We start from the raw sequence: 22264 nt of genomic DNA on the forward strand, positions 1-22264 counted from the left end.
AACCCTTTGGTGAGTGTTCATGTGGGACACATATATCATCATGTTTTTTGCGCATTCAGAGAGTTCTATCCACATGCCTCTTCCCATATTTTCTTGATACCAATTTTCAAATCATGTGCCTTCTGAGTCCCTGACCATCTAGCCAGACTATTGGTCACAGCCCATGAATCAGTATATAATCAAACATCTGGCCATTTCTCCTTCCAGCAAAGTGAACAACCAAATGTACTGCTTGAAGTTCTGCTCACTTCATCCCTTCACCAGTTTCCTTCAGGGATGTCCCAGAAAGAAGCTGTAGGTGCTATAGCTGTTCACTTTCAGATGGTGTCTGCATATCTTGCAGAACCATCTGTAAACGAAGCCTTAGCTTTATTTTCCTCAGTCACCTGACCATAGAGAGCTCCCCATGATGCCATTAAAGCAGGCAGGGAGAGAGAAGATAATGTACCGGGAGTAGGGGCCACGGGCATCTGGGCCACTTCCTCATATAACTTACTTGTGCCTTCAGGGCCTGCTTGAGCTCAGTCTCATATATACTGTTTCCATTTGCTAACAGAGTGCTGCTCTTCACAGCCAACTTTATGGCTTGGTGCATCAGACAACACACAATTCATGATGGGTAGCTCAGCTCTCATTGTAACTTCGTGGCCCGTGGTTAAATATTCAATCTCTACTAAGACCTAGTAGCAGAGCAAAAGCTATTTCTCAAAAAGAGAGTAATTACCCACAGAGGATGGGAGCGCTTTGCTCCAAAATCCTCAGGGCCTGTACTGTGATTATTCACCTACAAGCTCCAAACAGCATCTCTTTCTGCCAGTGACATTTCAAGCACCATTGGATCTGCTGGACTATATGGTACAAGTGGCACAGTAGCCTGGACCTTTTGCAGAGCCTTCTCTTTATTCTGAGACTCCCTCAAAACCAGCAACTTTTTAGGTCACTTAGTAAGTGGGCTGGAGTAGTACACACAAATGAGGAAATATGTTGACTCCAAAATCTAAAATGGCCCACTACATGTTGTCTCCTTTTTGGTTGTAGGAGAGGCCAGATGCAACAACTTATCCTTTACCTTATAAGGCATATCTCTCATACCACTGGAACCCTAGAAGTTTCACTAAGATGGAAAAGAGACCCAGCAATTCCATTTCCCTGGACACTAAAGACACAGCAATTCCACTTCCAGTCTGTTTTGCTGAGACCATGCATAACCTCCATCCCTGCCATCATGGCCACTTTGTTCATTGGCTTATTGGGTGATGACAGGGGTGGCTAACATATATATGACACTGTATATGTATATACAGTGTATCCACTGTAATGGGTACATATGTTCATCATAAGATATATACTAGCATGTTCATAGCAGCACTGTTGGTAATAGCTTCAAACTGGAAACTATCCGAATATGCCCATCAACAGTAGAATGGACAAATAAACTGTGGTATATTCATTCATTAGGGTGCTATATAGCAGTGAGAATCAACAGTATATAGTTACTTGCAACAATATTGATGAGTCCCACATAAGAAGTCAAACACAATACAGTACATTTAATATTACTTATATTTAGTACAAAACTAGGCAAACTAAACTATGATGGAAATCACCACAGTGGATGTCCTTGTTGGGGAGCGGGTATTAACTGGAAAGCGTTATAAGAGGGAATTCTAGGGTACTGGTAGTGTTCAGTTTCATTATCTGGATGCTGGTTACATGGGTGTGTTAAGTTTCTGAAGACCCAACAAGCTGTATAGTACACATATGTGTACTTTTCTGTGTGTATGTTATACTTCAGTAAAATGATAAAAATAAACTTGTCTTAATTTGATCTTTTTGGCCTATCATATTAATTTATGACAGCAGGTAATGTCACAATTCTGGGTTTAATTATTCAACAAATCAAAACTAAGTTGTATAGGAAGTTCTTTTGAGTGTTCAGACCAAAATTATTATTATTATTATTACATTATTTTCATATACAAAAAGATAAAACTTGAAACAGTTTTAGATTTTTCCTCCTATTCTGTTGGGGTGCGGCTGCTTCTTCACACAGGGGAAAATACTACATTCACATCAGTTTATTTGAGGACCCAGTGCCGAGTTCAAGCAGCAAAACCCCAACTTAGCAGATCTAATTTCAAACTTGACACTCATTTCTAAAATTACCACAGTAAAAAGGAACAAAGATCCACTGCAAATGAATGAACTATGATACAATGTTCTCTCCAAAATGTCTTCATTTTGCAGCTGTAATTACATGGATGTCTGCTTTAGGCCATTTTAGATGTGTGCGGGTATATAATATATATATGTGTGTGTGTGTATTTCATATATATACACATATATATATATGTGGATGTGTGTGTGTGTACATATATATATATATCAGCACATTTTTCAAATCCAGACAGGGTAACAGCAACAGCTTAACTCTGTGTGTGTGTGTGTGTATATATATATATATATATATATATATATATACTTTTTTTTTTAAACATGATACTTTAGTATAACTTTTGTTAATTCAGTAGTACAATCTATTTCTGTTCTACAGAATTTTTATTTTATAGCTACAAGGGTGAAAAGTGACCTATTACATTTACATCTCACATATCCTGGCATACAAACAGTACTTAACTGAATTTGAGCCCCAAACTAGAAGTCTTTAGTTTTAGCACTTGAAGAGCTTCTTCACTTCTACAGTCTTAAATCATATCCTAGTCACATTTCCAGAGTTTTCAAATGATTCATCATTGTAAACCGCGAGAAACAGGTGAATCCAAACTTTTAATTACAGTTGTATATACAAGTTAGATAACACAGCTCAAAAAGACTTTGCTATCCATCCTAAACCCAACACACACGTTGTCCACTAAGTTATTAGACAAGTCTTAGGGTTTTCCTTCTTTTCCTTACAAATAATACACACATTTAGAAGGAGCTGGTAAAACTGATATATAAGATGGCAAATGAGAGGTCACATCTGTTGGTTCCAAAATTGGTCCTGCAAATGTTGTACTCTGCTGTGTTCTTTAACTGTGTGTCTGTTACATGCAGAAGCTCTTCACAAGAACTGTCATCAAACTCAATGTAAGTTAAATTTACAGTACTGTATGAAGTTCTTCAGATTCAAGGATAAATGTGGAAAAAATATTAACACGTGAAAAATTCGGCCTTTCATGCTACCATTAAGACCATGTCAAATTCATAAGCAGATTCTTTGGTACAGTTGAAAAGCGGAATTGTATGGATTTGTGGCGTGGAAATGAAATATAGAAGTATGTTTGTCATCTGCGGTAATCCTCACCCCCAATTCTCAAGTACCACCCAATTTTCTTTGCATTTTTACAGAATTCTGGGGAAAAAAAAAGGGAGGAAAAAGACGCTGGCATTGTAACACTTCCTCCCCTCACAGGAGGTCTTCACGCTCTCAGATGAGGTCTCCTAAGACTCTCTGTATGGTCACTGGCTCTCGGACGGCCTTTGACAATGACTTGGACACTTTCCAAATCGAATCCCAGATGTTGCCTAACCTTTCCTACTCTTATCTCTGTCATTGCTGGTAAAATTTCGATGAGCGCGTTTTTCCCTTATGGAGAAATCAGACCAAAATTTTTAGTTTAATTCACAGAAAGCCCCCTGATGCCTGTTGAACTAGTTGTGCCACCTCCTGGCTTCTTCCTAGGCTCTCACCTCATATAGCAGCCTCCTTATTTAAGTAATTCCCTTTCAACCTCTGGGCACTTGTCTCTGTCTTTCCTTCAGTAAAAATAGCAAAGCCCCAAGCTAACTGTGAGCATGTTATTTTAAACATGCAGCAGGCTATTTTTAGTCCTGGCATTTACCAGTTTAGCTAGTTTGGCAGTAATCTAATCAGGACTACAGAGTGAAGCTCACTTTTGATGGTCTAGGACCCCTGTTCAGTATGCTGCTTGTTCATTAATAACTGGCACTATGCTGATTAAAGAAAACAAATTGGTGAAAGTAAACCACTAGAGGAGTCCAAAAGAGATGTGGTAGAGGAGGTGATATGGGTAAGTAGAGATCTGAGAATGGTGACAGAGAGACAGATAGAAGAGGCCTTAGAAAACATCCAGTCCAAGGTTTCTCATTGTGTGCTCCTCTGACCACCTGTAGCAGAATCACTGCAGACCTGGTAAATTACAACCTCTAGCGATATGGCACAAGAATCTACAATTTGATGAGCTTTCAGAGTGATCCCAATAAGCACTAAAATTTGAGAACCATATAATAATCTAGTTTATTTTGCTCATTTTGCATATAAAAAAAATGACCTGGCCATATTGATAAGTGACTTGCCCAGTTCACACAGCTAATTACTGGTAGAGTCAGAACTAGAACTTAGTTTTCCTGGTTCTGAGTTTGACTGGGTAGCTGTCAAATAGGGAATGTGGGGTAGAGTAGATAGGGCTCTGAGTTTCTCAGGTCATCCAGACAGAGCAGTTTTGATTCTCTTTGCTTTACACATTGGACTTCTATATCTATTTAAACAGAGACTTAACTTTTTTTTTTTTTTTTGCCAAGAAGACGGTTGGACAATCATTGCTTCTGTACCTCTTACAGTTACAGCAATGGATGTCTAATTTATTGGTACTTTAATTCAGCCAACAAGCATGCATTATGCTCTGCATTATTAGATAGGGATAGGAGTATAGCCTTTGCTCTCTGGGGCTCACAGATTAGTGATGAAGTAGACCTCACAGTCTTCTCTATAAGGTGATAAGTTAGAAGTGGAGCAAAACACTCTAGGAGCCCAGGAGAGGATGCTTTTAACTTTGAAGTGTCAGAGAAGACTTCCAAGCTAACAGTACATTTTGGAAAATCAGACAAAACCTGTAGCTATCCTTATAGTAAGATTTTTATTTTCATCTCCAGAAGAGATGATAAATGGTGTGTTATAAATTCATATCTTAAGCTAGTAGAATAACAGCCTTTACCTGGATACATATATATCTTTAGTGAGAGTTTGAGTTTTTAGATAATAATAGCAGGCAGAAGTATCACACAGAAATAAAGTGTGGTGCTCATACCACATGGGGAATGTAAAAATAATGCAAATTCCAGGGTCATTGCTTCAGCAGTCTGATTCAGGATTTCTGGGGATTGAGAACCAGTGTAACCTAAAAATGTTTATTGGTATAATTGCCAGGGTTTAGTGACTGCTTAGGTACTGGTACAGGGTAGTGAGAGAGAAGGACAGTTAGAGGATGACTCCTAGGTCTCTAGTATTGTAAAGTTTTAGAAATGATGTGCTCTAGGTGATGTCAGGGGAAAATATAGGGCATGGCCCTGGATGTATATATGAAGGCAGAGGAGGGATAGGGGAGACTACATAGTTGGGTGGGTTGATTGCCACTTGGAAAGTTACTCAAAAATTGGTATGGGACTTCCCTGGTGGCGCAGTGGTTGGGAGTCCACCTGCCGATGCAGGGGACACAGGTTCGTGCCCTGGTCCGGGAAGATCCCACATGCCGCAGAGCGGCTGGGCTCGTGAGCCATGACCGCTGAGCCTGCGCGTCCGGAACCTGTGCTCTGCAGCCGGAGAGGCCACAACAGTGAGAGGCCCGCGTACAGCAAAAAAAAAAAAAAAAAAAAAAAAAAATTGGTATGGAGAAGATGGCTGTGGCCCAAAGTCTTTAATAAATGAGCAGATAGTATCTGAGGTCAGTGAAGACAACAATAAGGAGGAATAGAGGGTAGAATAGCCAGTACCTCCCAAACTTTAATTTACTTGTGAACTGCTTGAGGATCTTGTTTAAAATGGAGATTTTGATTCAATAGGTCTGGAATGGAGCCCAAGATTCTACATTTCTAATCAACTCCTAGGTGACATTGAAGTTACTGGTCCATGGACCACACTTTGAATATCAAAGATACAGGTCTCTGGTGTTCCAACAGCTGCACATCAGACTTTCCTGGATATTTGAGTCCCTTGTCCAGAGGTTCTGTTCTAATTGGTATGGAGTATAGCCTGGATATCAGGATTTGTAAAAGCTCAGATAACTCTATGGTACAGCAGAGTTTGAGAACCTATTGATATAGGCTGATTAGGCTAGCGGGTGAGGTATATCGTAGTATGAAAGTGGCAATGGAAATAGGTAAAGCTGACTCCACTCTGGATCTTGTGGTACAAGATATTGGGGGAGGGGTGAAGGCCCCAGAATCCTGTATTGGAAAGAACCTGGGTTCATCTACAACAAAGGGTAGGAGAATGAAAAGGAGAGATGGGTAGGAAAATGTGAGGAGGTTCTGACTAGGTGGTGGCTGAGGAGGACTGGGATTAGAAGCACAACTGGATCCATTCCACCAGGTTACAAGGCTGGAGTTAGCGACTTGTGATGGCCACTAACAGCTGTCTTTGCTGGGCTTTCCATTGGAATGTTATTGAGCAGGTCGCTTTGTGTCTCCAAAGAGAAGAGAAGCGTCTTCAGCATGTCCAGGAAGGAGTGAGCCAGCTATTCCATTTTTTTTTTTTAATGACCTCTGGATTTGTTTCCTAAGGCTCGATGGAGTGAAACTAGAGTTGCTTGGACATCAAGCGTTCTCTCCCCCAGGGACTGATTATTAATAACTATTGAACACCTGCTTGTGATGCATATGAAATAATCTATTGTTATTTTTTTCTCCAGATATTATAATAAAAACAAGTGGCAGGATGTAGCAGCTGTGGCTGAATTTTCACTACTTTGAAGACTTGAATGTGAAGTCAAAGTCCGTGAAGCAGAATGTCTGCCTAAAATTACATGAAATTCAAAAATCAAAATTCTCTGATTATTTGTGATATATCCTGATGTTGAAATTCTGTTGAGTCTTATAAATTACTTTTAATGAGCTGAGAAAGAATCTTCTGTCTGCTTCTTAAATGTATGTATTTGTATTATAAAATAACAAATAGCTTATATTAGAAGACTGTACACTAAATAGATGACTTCAGCTATTTATAAAGACCCAACACCAGGATACTAGGTAACTTCCTTTGATGGTTTTTTCCCAAGTTTATCCTTTGTATGGATTAAAGGTAGTAAAATTGCTGATGCTTATATTACGAGCTATTTTTAACAGAACTTAATTGAAACCACATGAGTGAGAGACCTAATTCCAGGTCTGACTGAAAGAAACTCTATACTTAAGGTTTGCTGAAGCAGAAAATGTATAATACGTACAATCAATCACACACTAAGTATTTAATATATTACCTCATCCCCGAACAACCTTTTTTAGCTAATGCTATCTATCTGTAGGATTTTTTTGGGGGGGTAATACAGCTTATTGTGGCATCTTGGAAATGCCCTTCCTAAAAAGGAACAATCCTGTTGTCAGTGAACAGTGTATAACGGTGAGATTTTAACTCTGTTGGTTTTACTAATGTTATTAGACATAAAAGTAAATGAGGCCAATTTTCAAAGCTCCTTCAATATGAAAGAGAATTGTAAAATTGAAGAATTAACTGAGGTTACATAACCCATATAGTACTCATTTTTAAATAGGACTCCCATGAAAATATTCTTGTAAACGATTTGACAAGGTCTTAAGCCACTAACAAAACTATTTGTGATTTCAGTTCCACATTTTAATCTAGAGGTGAAATATGGGAAAGTTGTTAGGAAATGTAGAAGAGATCATTAATGATGGATGTTAGAACCAAATTTAGACCTGAATTCTAAATCAGTACTCAGCTAAGTCAGCAACTCCTGTGGTAGTTTTAAAGCAGAAGTGTGATAAGCAGTGGGGAAGAAGAAATGGAATAGAAGGCCTATTACCTGCCTTCAAGGAGTTTATAATCCAAGGGGGAGGAGTTAGAATGAGAACAAAGTATTTGATAATTTCTAAACAGGTGGTAGGTTCTTGTGAGAAAAAACGATACCTGATTCTTAGACTGGGCCTAGTGGGGCTGGAGGAGATAACATTTGATAGTTCCATGTTGCTGATAAGAAAAATATAGCTACCTTAGAAAGATAAATACTTGGCAAGGCTGATGTGAAAGTAGGACTATGTGAGTTCAATATTTTTATCAGCTTGAGCACAGGGCAAGGTGGGAGGGAGGAAGGAGTTGCAATTGGAGTTGAAGGTTTAGTGGTAGAGGACATAACTTCGATTATGATTAAGAGGAGGGAAAGTAAAATAAGCCTGCTTGCTGTCTGGTGGACGTTAGAAGTTCCAAGAGGATTCCTGTTGGCAAATCCTAGAAGAAGGTTATACTCTTAACTTTACATTGGTGGGTAGGCCACAGACGTCTCTCAGTGAACCTGCCTGGAAGATCATCAGAAAGGACCATCTCTTTCTGGGGTGAGGGTCTCCATAGTTTTCATCATATTTTCTAAGCGGTCTGTGATTTTTAAAAAGTTAACAATGGGACTGGATCCCTTTACTTTAGCATATAACTAATTACATTTCATTTTTAAGCACTTAAAATTATATTTTCAAATTACACTTCGTGAAAAAAAATCTCAGGTCGTAAGTGTGAAAATCCAGTTAAAAATTCATGAAAGGCCAGGCATGATACCGTTTCCATTTAAAAAAATTTAACTAGAGTTTTTTTCGCCTTTCCCAGGTGTAATTCATCATGGTTTGTTCAGTTATGAATAGCCTCTTTATCTCATATTGTGTATACAGGATATGTGTTTATATGAAGGGTGTGGTGCCCAGACTTTCCAGATAGATGTTATCTTCAACCTCTCCTGCTCTACTGTTGCTTTCTAACCTGCATTTTAAAATGTTGAATCAGCTTATATCTTAAATACTCCCTTGATTCCATATGTTCTTCTACCTACCCAATAATTCTTTACCTGTTTACATCCATGCTTCCTAAAAAGAGTGCTTTCTGCTTTCTCACTGATTCCCTCACTACTCAGCCCTTTCTCCTCTTCCTTCCCCTGCCCCAATACACATAAAGTCTGGTTTTAGCTCTGATCCTTCACTGACACTGGTCCCCTCAAGGCTACAAGCAACTACTTTGATGCTAATCTAAGGAGTATTTTTCAGTTCTTGTCTTACCCAACCTTTCCCAGCTAATGATGTTGTAGACTATTACTCTCCTCTTGAAAGCCTCCAGTAAGGAATGACCTCTCTGAAACATTATTCTCCAGTCTTTCATCTCATGTATAGCTCTTTCTCTTCCATTTCTCCTGAAGCCTCATTTTCCTCTGTCCAGTCTTTAAATTTTGTTGTTTCTTCGGGTTCTATTCTAGGGCTTCTTCTTATGTTACACAGTCTCCCTGGGTGATGTCATCTACCACTGCCATCAGTTATCATCTCTGTTCAGTTGACCCCAAATCTTTGTCAGTAACTGCCATGGATATTGGTAGTGGAGATGTGTCGTGACTGGCCCTGTATCTGTCCCCCAAAATGTTTGCTGTCTTTCCTTGTATTCCCACAGCATCCTATACTTGCCCACGTCATAGCATTTATCACAATGTACTGTAATTGCCTTTCAAATTCTACTTTTTCTCCCTTAGATTGTAAGCTTCTTGAGTGCAGGAACTACATCTTGTTCATCACTGTATTTCTGTTCCCCTCTACCTCTATTGTAATTGGATTTTGAGTTTCCAGGTCACATGGTTTAGGTGGGATTGATCCCACCCTTAGTTCCAGGGGTGGGCCTTTAACGGTTTAAGTCAATTAACATGGCCCTCCTAACTCAGGCACAGTGATTGGTTCAGAATGGGTGCAAGGCCTAAAATAATTTATTGGATTAAATCTCAGAGCTTTTTCTGGGAATGCTGGGATGTAGACATTTTACTTTTCCTCTTGGATTTTTATCTGAAAGGATTTTACCTGAGAGGAGAGCTTCTGGCAGCCATCTTGTGTCCACAAATGGAGGCCCTGCCTGGGAATGGAGTTCATACAGAGAAATTAGAGCTGGGATAGAGAAATTGGATTCTTGATATCATTGTTGCAGTCTCTGGATGCAGCTGTACCTGAACTGTGCTCTACTTGAGCTCCAGTTATGCGAGCCAATCAATTTTTTTTTTTTGCTTAGGCTAGTTTAATTTGGGTTTTCTATCATGTGCAACACAGAACATCCTGATTGATGGACTCACACAAGACCTTTCTAGAGTTCTAAGTCTGTGTAGCCAAAAGCTTACTTGTCATCACTACAGGGATTCTCATGGTATCTCATATTCAACATATCCCAAACTCAACTTATCTCCCCCTTGAAGCAGTTCTTTCTCCTATCATCTGTTTCAGTGTTATATATCTTCATCTATCCAAGTTACCTGAGCCAGAAATTTGCTGTCACCCATGACTCCTCTCTTTCTCTTACTTTCCCACAGGCAGTCAGTCATGAAGTCCTGTTGATTTTGAATCCTAAAAGCCCTCATTATTTTCCATACTCCTCCATTCCCATGGCTATTCTCTGAGTTCATGTCAGTACTTCTTGCCTGGCTTAGAATGAGAGCCTCTTCACTAGTTTCTCAATCATTATTCTTGTACCTTATAGTCAGCTTTCCACAACGTATCCAGAGAGCTTTCTAAAATGCTCATCTGATCATGTTTTCTGCTTAAAATTCCTCAATAGCTCCCCATATCCTCTGGATAAAGTCTTATCTTTTAAGTGATTTTTACAGTTTTTTTTTTAAGATTTATTTTATTATTTATTTATTTTATTTATTTTTGGCTGCATTGGGTCCTAGTTGCCGCACGTGGGCTCTTCGTTGTGGTGCACAGGCTTCTCTCCAGTTGTGGCGTGGGGGTTTTCTCTCTGTAGTTATGGCGTGTGGGCTCCAGAGCGCGTGGGCTCTGTAGTTTGAGGCACGCAAGCTCTCTAGTTGAGGCGCGTGAGCTCAGTAGTTGTGGTGTGCAGGCTTAGTTGCCCCGCAGCATGTGGAATCTTAGTTCCCTGACCAGGGATCAAACCCGCGTCCCCTGCATTGTAAGGCGGATTCTTTACCACTGGACCACCAGGGAAGTCCCTTACATAGTTTTCTTAATCCAGTTCAATTTTACCATTAGAGTACATTGTAGGTCACTGAATTTTTATATTCTCTTTTGCCTCCACCAGGCAGATGGTATGTGCTGCTCCATCTGCCTGAAACACTTTCCATGCCCACATCCTCTTTTCTTTAGCATATCCCGTTTTAATTCCTATTTATTTCACCCTTCAGAAAACTCCCTGTAATTCTCCCAAAAGGTTAGTTGCTTTTCCTTGTTTTCCCCTGGCATCCTGTACTTGCCACATCATAGCATTTATCATAATGTAACACCATGTAATTGCCTGTCAAATTCTGTTTTTTTCTCTCTAGGCTGTAAGGTCCTTGAGTGCAGGAACTACATCTTGTCCATCATTGTATTTCCAGGTTGTAGCACAGCTCCCAGACACATAGTAAACATATTAAGTGTTTGAAAAATACTTGTTGAAAGAATGTTTGTCATAGAAGTGTGCCATTATTCTTGCATACTTCTAATAGAATTCAAGATGAGGATTTCAAGCCAATTTTATATTGAAGATAAAAGTTTGATTCTTTAAAAGCACTTATCACAATCTGTAATAACCTGTTTACTTGTTGATTTCTTAAGGGTGAGGGCTGTACCTGTCTTGTACATTATTGCATTCTGGAACATAGCAGGTGTTTGATTTCAGCATCTCTATTAGATTATCTCTCTTAGCATATGAAATTCTCTAATATCTTCCATCTCAAAAAAAAAAAAAAAAGAGGAGGACAATTTTCCCTCCTCCCGTCTCCTCTCAATCCTCATTTTTCTGCTCCTTATCTCAGCAAAATGGAGTAGTTGTCTATACTTGCTTTACCACTCCCTCCCTACTCTTTCTTTTTTAGTCCACTCCATTCAGGCTTTTGCTCATCCTTCCATTGAAACTGTTCTTGTCAAGATGTCCATGTTGACAAATCTAATGGACACTTAAATTTTCAGTAACATTCAACACAGTTGACCCCTTCCTCCGTTTTGGGTTATTTTCTTCTCTTGTCTTGCTACTACTGCTTATGCTCATCCTTCTTTCCTGGATCCTTCTCTTCAAGACTTGTAAGTGTTGCCTTCTTTGAATATTAGTGCTGGACTCTCTTCTGTATTATACACTCTTTCATTTAAAAATTAAAAAAATTATTTTTGGCTGCGTTGGGTCTTCATTGCTGTGCGCGGGCTTTCTCTAGTTGCGGTGAGCGGGGGCTACTTTTCGTTGCGGTGTGTGGGCTTCTCATTGCAGTGGCTTCTCTTGCTGCAGAGCATGGGCTCTAGGCACACGGGCTTCAGTAGTTGTGGCACATGGGCTCAGTAGTTGTGGCTTGCGGGCTCTAGAGTGCAGGCTCAGTAGTTGTGGTGCACGGGCTTAGTTGCTCTGCGGCATGTGGGCTCTTCCCGGACCAGGGCTCGAACCCATGTCCCTTGCAGTGGCAGGCGGATTCTTAACCACTACACCACCAGGGAAGTCCCATACACATTCTTTCTAGGTAAACTCACTCATTCTATATTTTAAATTCTGTGTATTAGCTGATGCCTACTGAATTTCTCTGCAATCCTGGATTCTCCTCATATATTCTCAGAATCTCCACGTGGATATCTAATAGCCAATTCAAACTTAATATATCCAAACTTAATATGCTTGATTTTCCTCTTCAAACCTGTACTTTCCCTGGTCTTTCCATCAGGAAATGACTTCCATTTGGTTGCCCAAGGCAAAAACGTAGGAGTCAATCCTTAGTTTTCCTTTCTTTCACTCCTACTACAAATCGTGTTAGTTCTATCTTCAAAATAGTTAGCCAACATCAGCTCTTGCCTAAAATACATGGTAGACTCCTATATGGTTTCTCTCCTTCCATTCTTATTCTTTTATAATCCCTTCTCCACAGAGCAACCGATCTTCTAAAATCATAAATTCTATCACGTCCCTCTCCTGTTTTAAACTCCTACAATAGTTCCCATCACAATGTAACCTCCTTCGCATGATTTACAAGGTTCTACATAATCTGGCTCCTTGTACCTTTCTAGCCACATCTCAAACATCTTCCCCCTCCCACAGGGTGTTCAGCTGTTTTGGCCTCCTTTTTCTTCTTCAAACAGGAGAAACCCATTCCTGCCTCAGTCTTTGTACTTCTTCCTCTCTCTGCTAGAATGTTCTTTACCATCATCTTCCCGTCACGGGTTCCTTTTCATTCTTTAGACCTCAGTTCAAATACCACATCTTTGGAGAGGATTTTCCTGACCACTCTATCTAAATTTGGCCGCACCAGTTGTACTATCAACTCTTTTTTTCCTAGCTTTTAGGACTACTTGCAAACATCTTGTTTACTTTGCCTCTTCCCACTAAGAACTAAGTTTCTGAGAGTAGGAATAGACTACCAGAACAGAGTCTGGGACCTTTGAGGGACTCAATAAATATTTGTTGAATAAATGATTGTTTGTTTGCTGTTGCCTCAAACCACTGCCATTCCCTTATTATATAGCAGTAAATCATTGGTTGGCTTAAGAGTTTTTAAAACTGAGGTACCGTCATGAGTCCATCTAAGTGCCATTCAGGAAGTTTTACTTTATCATCTTGATTCTGACTATCTTGTTCTGAGATGCTATCAATGAAAATTTAACTTGTTTCAGGAAAATTTAGCACAACTCAGGTTGTGCTTACTAGCATGGTGGTTAAGGGAGCAAGATTCCAGTTTTATTGCCACCTTTTGCTATATTTGATAACTGGAAAATGGCTGTAGTGAGAAGTGCCCCTGTCTTCTATGTTATTGGAATCAGTTGGACAGAGCCCCAAAGGCTGTTGGGGTTTGTGGGGAGGCTAAATCTTCTACTCCTGAGTGAAAGTGTAGGCCTTATGTCTAATTTTCTAACCCAACAGTTCCACATTCATATAACATTAATGAATAATTATTTTCTTTCTTACATTTCCTCCTTGCTCCTAAACTTAAAGAGGCTACTTTAAGACACCTCAGCTTCTCTGGGGGAAGAGGTAGTGTTAAGTAAAAGGGGAAAAAAAGATAATATACAGTTATTGAAGTTGAAAATATTTTCATTTTAATCTGCATAATTACGTATAGTTATATGTCCTCTTTTATGACAAACTTGTATCATTTCAGTGCTCTCTGAGTCTATAATTTGAGTATTACACAACAACATAAAGGAAATGTGATGAATGATAGCAAGTAAATTTTGTTTTTTTCTGTACCTTTCAAGTATAAGACCACAGAAATGAAACCTTTACATGATTAGAGAACACTAATACAAAGTATCTCTTATGCAAGTCCTAATGTTCTTTCCCTTACTATTAATATCTATAATTATCCACGAGGTAACTTTTTGCCAAGATGAAAGCACCTAAGATTATTGTATTTATAAACTTCATTCTGAGGGGAACTGGAACTACTCTGTGCCAGCCACGGAGCGGCCATGATTCCTCCTTGTGTCTTTGGTCAAATATAGACAGGCTTGAGCCCGTTTCCACTTGCACTCATTTAGTGATACTTGCTAGTGTCAAAACAAAACTTTCCCAAATGATCGCTTCATTAATTGACTTATAGGATGCGCGTTTTCTCACTTTAAAAAAATTTCAGACTTCATTTTTTGTTTACAAAATTCCATTCCGCGTTCATATTTTGTGAGAGAAATATACATAGCTATTTTGCCTCATTAGAAATCTTTCAGCGTTTGGCGCCAGAGAATATCTTAAGTTTATAGGGGATACAGTCTTGCTATTTTGACCTTGTATTGCTCAGTAATTCTGGAGCTTGGGCAATGTACGGAGCAACTCTGAATGACTCTTAACCTGAGCACCTCAAATGTCACCTCCTCAGAGAGACCTCCCCTACTCACTTCATTGTTTCTCATTCACAACACTGGTAATTTCAAATTACCTTTTTTACTTATTTACTGTTTCCTCATATAGAAAGTTAGCCCTATCTTTTAAATTTTGGATCCCCAGTGCCTAGACCAGGGACACTTAGACATTGTGGAAGGAATAAATTAATTTCTTAATCACCTATAAATAGTGCTTTAAAAATTCTTGTAACATTGAAACTGAACAACACGTTGTTACATGACCACTGAAATTCTCCGAGATACATACTCTGGCTATTACTTTTCTTTTTTCTATATAAGGCCACTTATTTCATAGCATAAACTCTAGCTGCAAATCAGTGGGAGCTGGCAGCCACTTAGAGACAATTTGATTTGTATGCCTTATTAAGTGAAATTCTCAAAAAAGTATTTTAATCTAACCTTCCAAACCACATACCAGTAATTTCCAGACATTCATATCTGTCAGAGAATTGCGTCCCATGGTACAAAATTCCTCCTGCTGGAGGGGCAGTAGGGGAATGAGTAGGGGAACTGAAGATCTGTAAGACCAATTTGATCCAAACCCTGATAAATTTTGGTTCCCTGGGTTTAAGTAGACTGTACGGTCATTAATGAGCAATGTTTTTCTTTGGAAAGGGTTTTCCGCCTATTAAACTCATTTGTTCACAGTTTCACAGTTCCTCTCTCTCTCTCCATACCTAGACATTGAGTGTAAATCCTGAGCCTCCTATGGCTAGCTCTTCCAAGGGGCTAATTCCCGGTGTGTCAGGGTTCGAGGCGCAAGTGGTAAACACCGAGGGCCGCTGCCCTCAGTGCTTGGCCGAGGCCGTCTCTGCCGGGAGGCATGGCTGCGGGGAGCGTCTTGGCAGATCCTCCACCAGACCCGTGAGCCAGCCCCGCTCAGTTAAGCTCTGAGTCCAAACCTCTCGCAGCCCAGCGTGAGCGGGCCTGTGGTCCCGGGCTTAAAGTCCAGCATGTGCCGCGGCCCCACGGGTACGCTCGCGCACCTGGCCTGCTCCGGGGGCCGCCGGACTCCACCAGGCGCGGACGGAGGCGCGAAGCCGCAGAGACTGAGGGGAGGACGGCGGGGGAGGGGCGACTGCCAGTGGGGTCCTGAACTTCTCTCTTAGTCGTGGATGCGGGAAGCGGAAGGTTTCTACACTCCAAAGTCCCTGGCGTCGTCCCCGCGGCACCCTGCTGTAGACTCAGGTAGCAACTAACAGCGTCACGGAGAAGGACCGGGACCGCTGCATGTTCCTTTTTCACGTCCCCAGCCACCCCAGTTTCCCGCCCCTCCCCTCCGCGCATGCCCCGCCCCGTGAGCTGCCACGTGAGGACATCCACTGGCCAGCCTATGGGCGCCAGCTCCGCCCCACGGCCCCGCCTTGCACCCTGCTCCGCGCGCCACCACGTGATGCGGCTCACCGCCAGCCAATGGACGCCGGCCTTGCCTCGCGCCCCGCCCCGCGCGCCGTGGCCGTTTGAAGTGACTAATTTCTGTCATATGACTGAGGCGCCTATGGGGGTGGCGGGGCAGCTCTAAGAGCGGGGGCCTGGCGAGTGCCCTGTGGAGCGACCCCGGCCTGGCCGTGGCCATCATGGCCCCTACGCTGTTCCAGAAGCTCTTCAGCAAGAGGAGCGGTCTGGGCGCACCCGGTCGGGACGCGAGGGACCCGGATTGCGCGTTCAGGTAGGTCGCTCCAGGGCGAGGGGCCAGTAGCGAGGGGCGCGGAGCCGATGGCCTAGTGGGCTTTGGCTTCCAAAGGCGCTGGGGCTTTCGGTGCTTACGCTTGAGCGGCAGCGTCGCCCCGGGACCGGGATCAGGGCCGCGGTCGGGAGGGGCCGGGCAGCTGCAGACCTGCGCTGGACGGTTCGAGCGAGGTCCTCTCTCGCCTACCCCCCTCTCGCACGGTTGCCCCTTCCCCCTCGTCCGGGGCTGTTTGTTTACGTCCTGCTCGGCAGCCACGCGCTACTCTGCCCCTCCGGACCCAACATCGCGGCCTGAGCTTAGGGTCCACACGCCTTCCTGGCGACGCGTAGAGTTGGGCGCGGGCTGGATTGGACCTCTACCGCCGTCCTCCGGGCCGAAAAGTTCTCCCCTCCTCCCCGCGGCCAGTCGTCCTCCGGGTGCTCCATTCCAGCTTGGTTGCTCTTGTGGAGAGAGCCGCACGTTTTGGCCAACCTTCGGAGTAGAGAACGCCGGAGGAGCGTGTAGGCAAGCTGCTGTTATTTCAGATTTCTTGTAAACCTAAGTTGGAGGTGTGCAGATACCGGACCCAGTGGCTTTAATGTTGCCGAAGGAGAAATGTGAAACCTAAGAGTTTGTGGTTTTTACTGACCAGAATGAAGCTGCGCTGAATCAAATGAAGCATGGCCGTAAAATTGACCACCCCCTTGGAACTGTTACTAAAAACGAGTTTTTAAAAATTGAGAACGGTAGCAACATATTTTGTGGTATTACAGGCTTTGTTAATTTTTGGTTACAGTACCTGTTGCTGATAGAAAAACTTTTAAAAATTGTAAGACAATAGAATATAAACCTGAATTCTAGGTAAAATTTAGTTTCGAAACTGCATTTGAAGAAGAGATTATGTCTTTCAAACAGCCTTCATACTTGTTGCCGTGTGGAAACTTGTAAATGTAACTAGGCTAAATGTCAAATATCACTCAAACCTGGTAGGATAGCATAGAGCCCAGTTGTACAGTAGTAGTAGGAAGAGATGAGTATCTGTTAAATTTTGCAGTAGCCAGAGTCTGAAATGAGTGTACCACACTGGTTGAAAAGGTTTTGATAATCTTAAAATTATTCACTCTCTCTTGCTAATGCAGGTCCCATTACTAAACACTCAGTAACTTGTGGAATTGAAGTATTAAATGGAAAGAAGTTTGACTTTTAGAGGAAGAAAAATCTCAGTGGTGAACATCTTGGAACAGTACTTAGTAAAAGTTATCTAGCTTTTGGTCTTTTCTACTGGGAAATAAATGTCTTGCCATGCTTATCTAATGACTTTAAAGATTTCTTTAGTGTTTTTCTTTTGAAAAATGAAAGTGCAGTATAGATAGTACTACATTGAGCCATACAGTAAATCAAGGGTTAGTAGAAAGCAAGTTCAGGAGGGATATTAAAAAGGTGACATTTGAATAGGTTTTCTATTTCTGGGTAAAGATTTACTTTGGGGTACCCAAGTTTCCAAGCATCTCAAGTTATTCTTGTGAAAAAAAGTTTATTTTTTTAAAATGTAAACTCTACTATATGTTTGTGTAATACTACTTTAGAGTTGCCAAAGCACTTTCTCATCAGTTATCTCATGTGATGTTTCACAACAGTCTTGTGAGATAGGGCAAGTAGCAGTATAGATAACTACATGATCCTTTTTATGTGTAAGAATTATGTGTAAGCACAAAAACTGCAGTACAATACGGAAAAATGCGTAGAAGTGTACATGTGAGGAAATGAAAACTGGGTAATGTCACACACTTAGTAACTTGCAAATTTAATCAACCCAATCTTTTTTTTTTAACACCTTCATTGAGCTATAATTTACATACAATAAAATCGAGCCATTTGAAGTCTATAGTTATATGAATTTTGTTACATGTATACAGTCGTGTACCCACCACCCCAATGAAGTTTTAGAACACTCCATCATCCAAAAAATTCCCTCATGCCCCTTTGCTATCATTTCTTAATGCCTTCTCACCCAGGGCAATCACTGACTTGCTTTTGTCTAATGACAGAGGTTTTGACGTTTCTGGAATTTCATATAAATGTAATCATACTGTTTATAGTCTTTTGTGTCTGGCTATTTTAACTCAGAGTGATGATTTTGAGATTCATCCATGTTGTTGCATTTATCTGTAGTTCGTTCCATTTTTTGCTGAATAGTGTTCCATTGTATGGGTATACCACAGTTTATCCATTCACTGGTTGGCAGACTTTTGGGTTGTTTTCAGATTTGGGCTGTAATAACAATGCTGCTGTGAACATTTGTGAACAAATCTTTATGCGGAAATACATTTTCATTTCTCTTGGAGTGGGATTGCTGGGTCATATGCTAAGTGTATGCTTAACTTTTTAAAAAAATTGCCAAACTTTTCTAAAGTATTTGTACCATTTGTATTCCCACTAGTAGTGTATGAGGTTACAGTTGCTCCAGATTCTCTCCAAATCCAGATATTGTTAGTCTGATTTTTTTAAATTAAAAAAATTTTTTGTGTTGTAAAAAACACCTAACATAAAATATACTATGTTAACCATATTGGAGTCTCTTTAAAAATTTATTTTTATTATTTATTTATTTAAAAAATTTTAAATTGAAGTATAGTTGACTTACAATGTTGTGTTAGTTTCAGGTATACAGCAAAGTGAATCTGTTATACATATATTAATACACATATCCACTCTTTTTTAGATTCTTTTCCCATACTAATGGGTATAGTGGTATCTTGTGTGGTTTTAATTTGCATTTTCCAAATAATATACGGTGTTTCGCATCTTTTTATGTAACTCCTGTTTTTGAGTAGACTAAAATTTAGTTTTTATTCCAGTATACCATGGTTTTCATTCTAGAATACTTTTTTGGTTTTGTTTGTTTTAGTCAGTGTAAGTTGTTAAATAAGGCTTGGACACAGCCATTGGCAACTAACTATAGCTCAGCCTGTAAGAGTCAGTTCCTAGAGTAAACAATATACGAGGCTCAATAGTCATAAGCCATAATAGGGCTCTTGGGTAGGAAAGACCTGAAATAGAGAAGTCTTAGGAGCTTTTCAGTATTGTTTTTCATGGTTACTCCACTGAAAAAGATGGTCAGGGATTACCCCTTTCCATTCAGTCTGAACTCCCTTACCTTATAGGTTTCTGGTGCTTTGTCCTATCTAAGGTTCTTGAGCTGGAGGTAAGTATGTAGGGTATCACAGGGAGAATATTATTTTAATCATATATAGAACTAAAACAGTAATTTGTTTTAATCTTTTAAAGAATTTGGGAAAGACAGGGAAGATACTGCTTTATGTTTTCTCCATCAGGCCACTTTCCAGGGGAAGTAAGATTTAAGTGTAAGTCTAATAACTGCAGTACATATAAAATGATTGCTTTAAAAATAAAATTCTCTTCATCTAAAAATGATGTTAATAATGGCAACTGTGCAGGGTTGTCATGAGGTATATTAGTGAAGGTACACTAAACTGCGTTGTGTTAATAAATAAGCTAAGTCTCAAAAAAAAGTTCTTGAAAGAAGCCTAATTTGACGAAGAAGATTGTTTTAGAGTTATATATCTGTAGGACATAATTCATGTTTTGTTCAAAAAACAGTTTCTGTATTTTTATTTTATTCCTAGTACATGAACGTTTGCTCTTTTTGTCTGTATCAGTTAACAACCTCTTAACTGGTCTTTCTGTCATCACTCTTGCCTTTCTCCAAACTATTCTCAACACTTCATCCTTTAAAAAAATGCTAATTCTGATCATGGTCAGCAGGCAAAATGGTACAGAATTTAAAATCTCCACAACACAGAGGTATTTTAAGGATTCAAAGAGATAAATCATGTTGAGCAGTTAATGCAGTGCTTTAGTGCATGGCTTTCACAACCAGAAGTTGTTTTTGCTGTGATGATCTCATGCTTATGTATAAAACCATTCAGTTTAGGACAGTTTAGGACCAAACTCCTTAACATAGCCTGTGGTGGTGTAGCTTCTGTGAAGTCTCTAGTCTTGACCTTTTAATTTTTTTTAATAAGGTCATTTTTTAACATAGCCATTAATCTATTATTATCCCTTATATTATCTATTAATATTATATATCTAGGGACTTCCCTGGTGGTGCAGTGGTTAAGAATCCGCCTGCCAATGCAGGGGACACGGGTTCCATCCCTGGTCCGGGAAGATCCCACGTGCCGTGGAGCAACTAAGCCCGTGTGCCACAACTACTGAGCCTGCGCTCTAGAGCCTGCGAGTCACAATTACTGAGCCCGCGTACCACAACTACTGAAGCCCACGTGCCTGGAGCCCGTGCTCTGCAACAAGAGAAGCCACCACAATGAGAAGCCCGCACACCACTAGAAAAAATAGCCCCGGCTCGATGCAACTAGAGAAAGCCTGTGCGCAGCAACAAAGACCCAATGCAGCCAAAAAAAAAAAAAATATATATATATATACACATCTATTAATATTATCTACTAGTCTATATTCAAATTTTCTCAGTTGTCTCAGGATGTCTTTTTACAGTAGGTTTGTTTGAATCAGTCTGCATATTGAATTTGCCGTTATGTGTCTTAAGTAATTTTTATTCCACAACGGCCTCCCCCCGCTCTTTTAAAAATAGCATTTGTTGTTTTTAAACTGGGTATTTTTCCTATGAAATTTCCCACATTGTCTATTTGCCTGTTTGCTCTCTAATGGTTTCCTTTAATTCACTGGTTCCCAGCAATCTCTGTTTTAACAAGACCCTCCAGGTGATTCTGAATGCTCAAGTTTGAGAACCACTGCTATAACTTATTCTCTCTTTCCTGAAAACTGGTGGTTAGATACTTTACTAGATTCAGGTTCAGTTTTTTTTTTTTTTCTTTTTTTTTGCGGTACGCGGGCCTCTCACCGCTGGGGCCCCTCCCGGTGCGGAGCACAGGCTCCGGACGCGCAGGCCCAGCGGCCATGGCCCACGGGCCCAGCCGCTCCGCGGCACGTGGGATCCTCCCGGACCGGGGCACGAACCCGTGTCCCCTGCATTGGCAGGCGGACTCTCAACCACTGCGCCACCAGGGAAGCCCCAGTTTTTTTTTTTAATTAAAATATTCCAAAGATTTTGCAGTGTACTTCGTATCCATACGTAATGTCTGGTTGTCCCATTTTTTAGTGCTGCTAAGATTGATTAGTGGTTTCAGGTGGTATCAGCTTTATTCTTCCATTATAAACTTCACCCTTCACTAATGGTTTTAGCGTCTTTTGTTGATTATTGCCTGAATCCATTATCTTGTTAGGGGATGCAAATGGTAATATTCTGATTCTTTAATTCTTTCTGCATTTATTTCCTGGAAGAACTTTCTCTTACTACTTATTTGGTTATTTGCTACAGGAAAGTCAGCATCAAAGTTTATCACTTTTGAGAATAATTTATGATGAGTTCAATGAAGGTTTTCATTTTAATTATCATTTTTTAGTATTACCATCACCTCTTGGATTTTAATGTGTTTTAATCCATTACCGTCAAATTGTCCCGTATTTAGCCAGTGGAAGACTTTTCAAGTTGACTTCTGTGCCCTTTGACATGATCTGATCTCATTAATCTTTGATAACTTGTTGCTTTCTTCTGGACTTGTCTTAATCTAATCACCTTCCTTTTCTATGATTTTAACACCTTGGATTTGTTTTAGGTTTTGGGATGTGCCATGCTGTGCTGTTCTTTGTTTTTGGCATAGTTTTATATACCTTTTTGTTTAGCTTTTTGTACTGATCATCTGGGCTTATCCTAATTATTCTTTCTCCAGGAAGCCATTTCTG

General features: G+C 40.5%; 1 protein-coding gene across 3 annotated transcripts in view; it reads left to right on the top strand.

Moving 5' to 3' along the window:
- Window positions 1-16273: 16273 nt before the first annotated feature.
- Window positions 16274-22264, top strand: part of FNIP1 (folliculin interacting protein 1) — a 132302-nt gene continuing 126311 nt past the window's right edge. For 2 of the 3 annotated variants that reach the window (XM_004279882.3, XM_049707230.1), the window contains exon 1: window positions 16275-16462. In XM_004279882.3, the coding sequence (XP_004279930.1) occupies window positions 16371-16462 (92 nt within the window). In that variant the 5' untranslated portion in view covers window positions 16275-16370. Of the gene's footprint in view, window positions 16463-22264 lie in introns of all 3 variants that reach the window. The other variant, XM_004279881.3, reaches the window with a different exon arrangement.

Source organism: Orcinus orca, chromosome 3 (assembly GCF_937001465.1).
Source record: "Orcinus orca chromosome 3, mOrcOrc1.1, whole genome shotgun sequence".
Lineage (NCBI taxonomy): Eukaryota > Metazoa > Chordata > Mammalia > Artiodactyla > Delphinidae > Orcinus > Orcinus orca.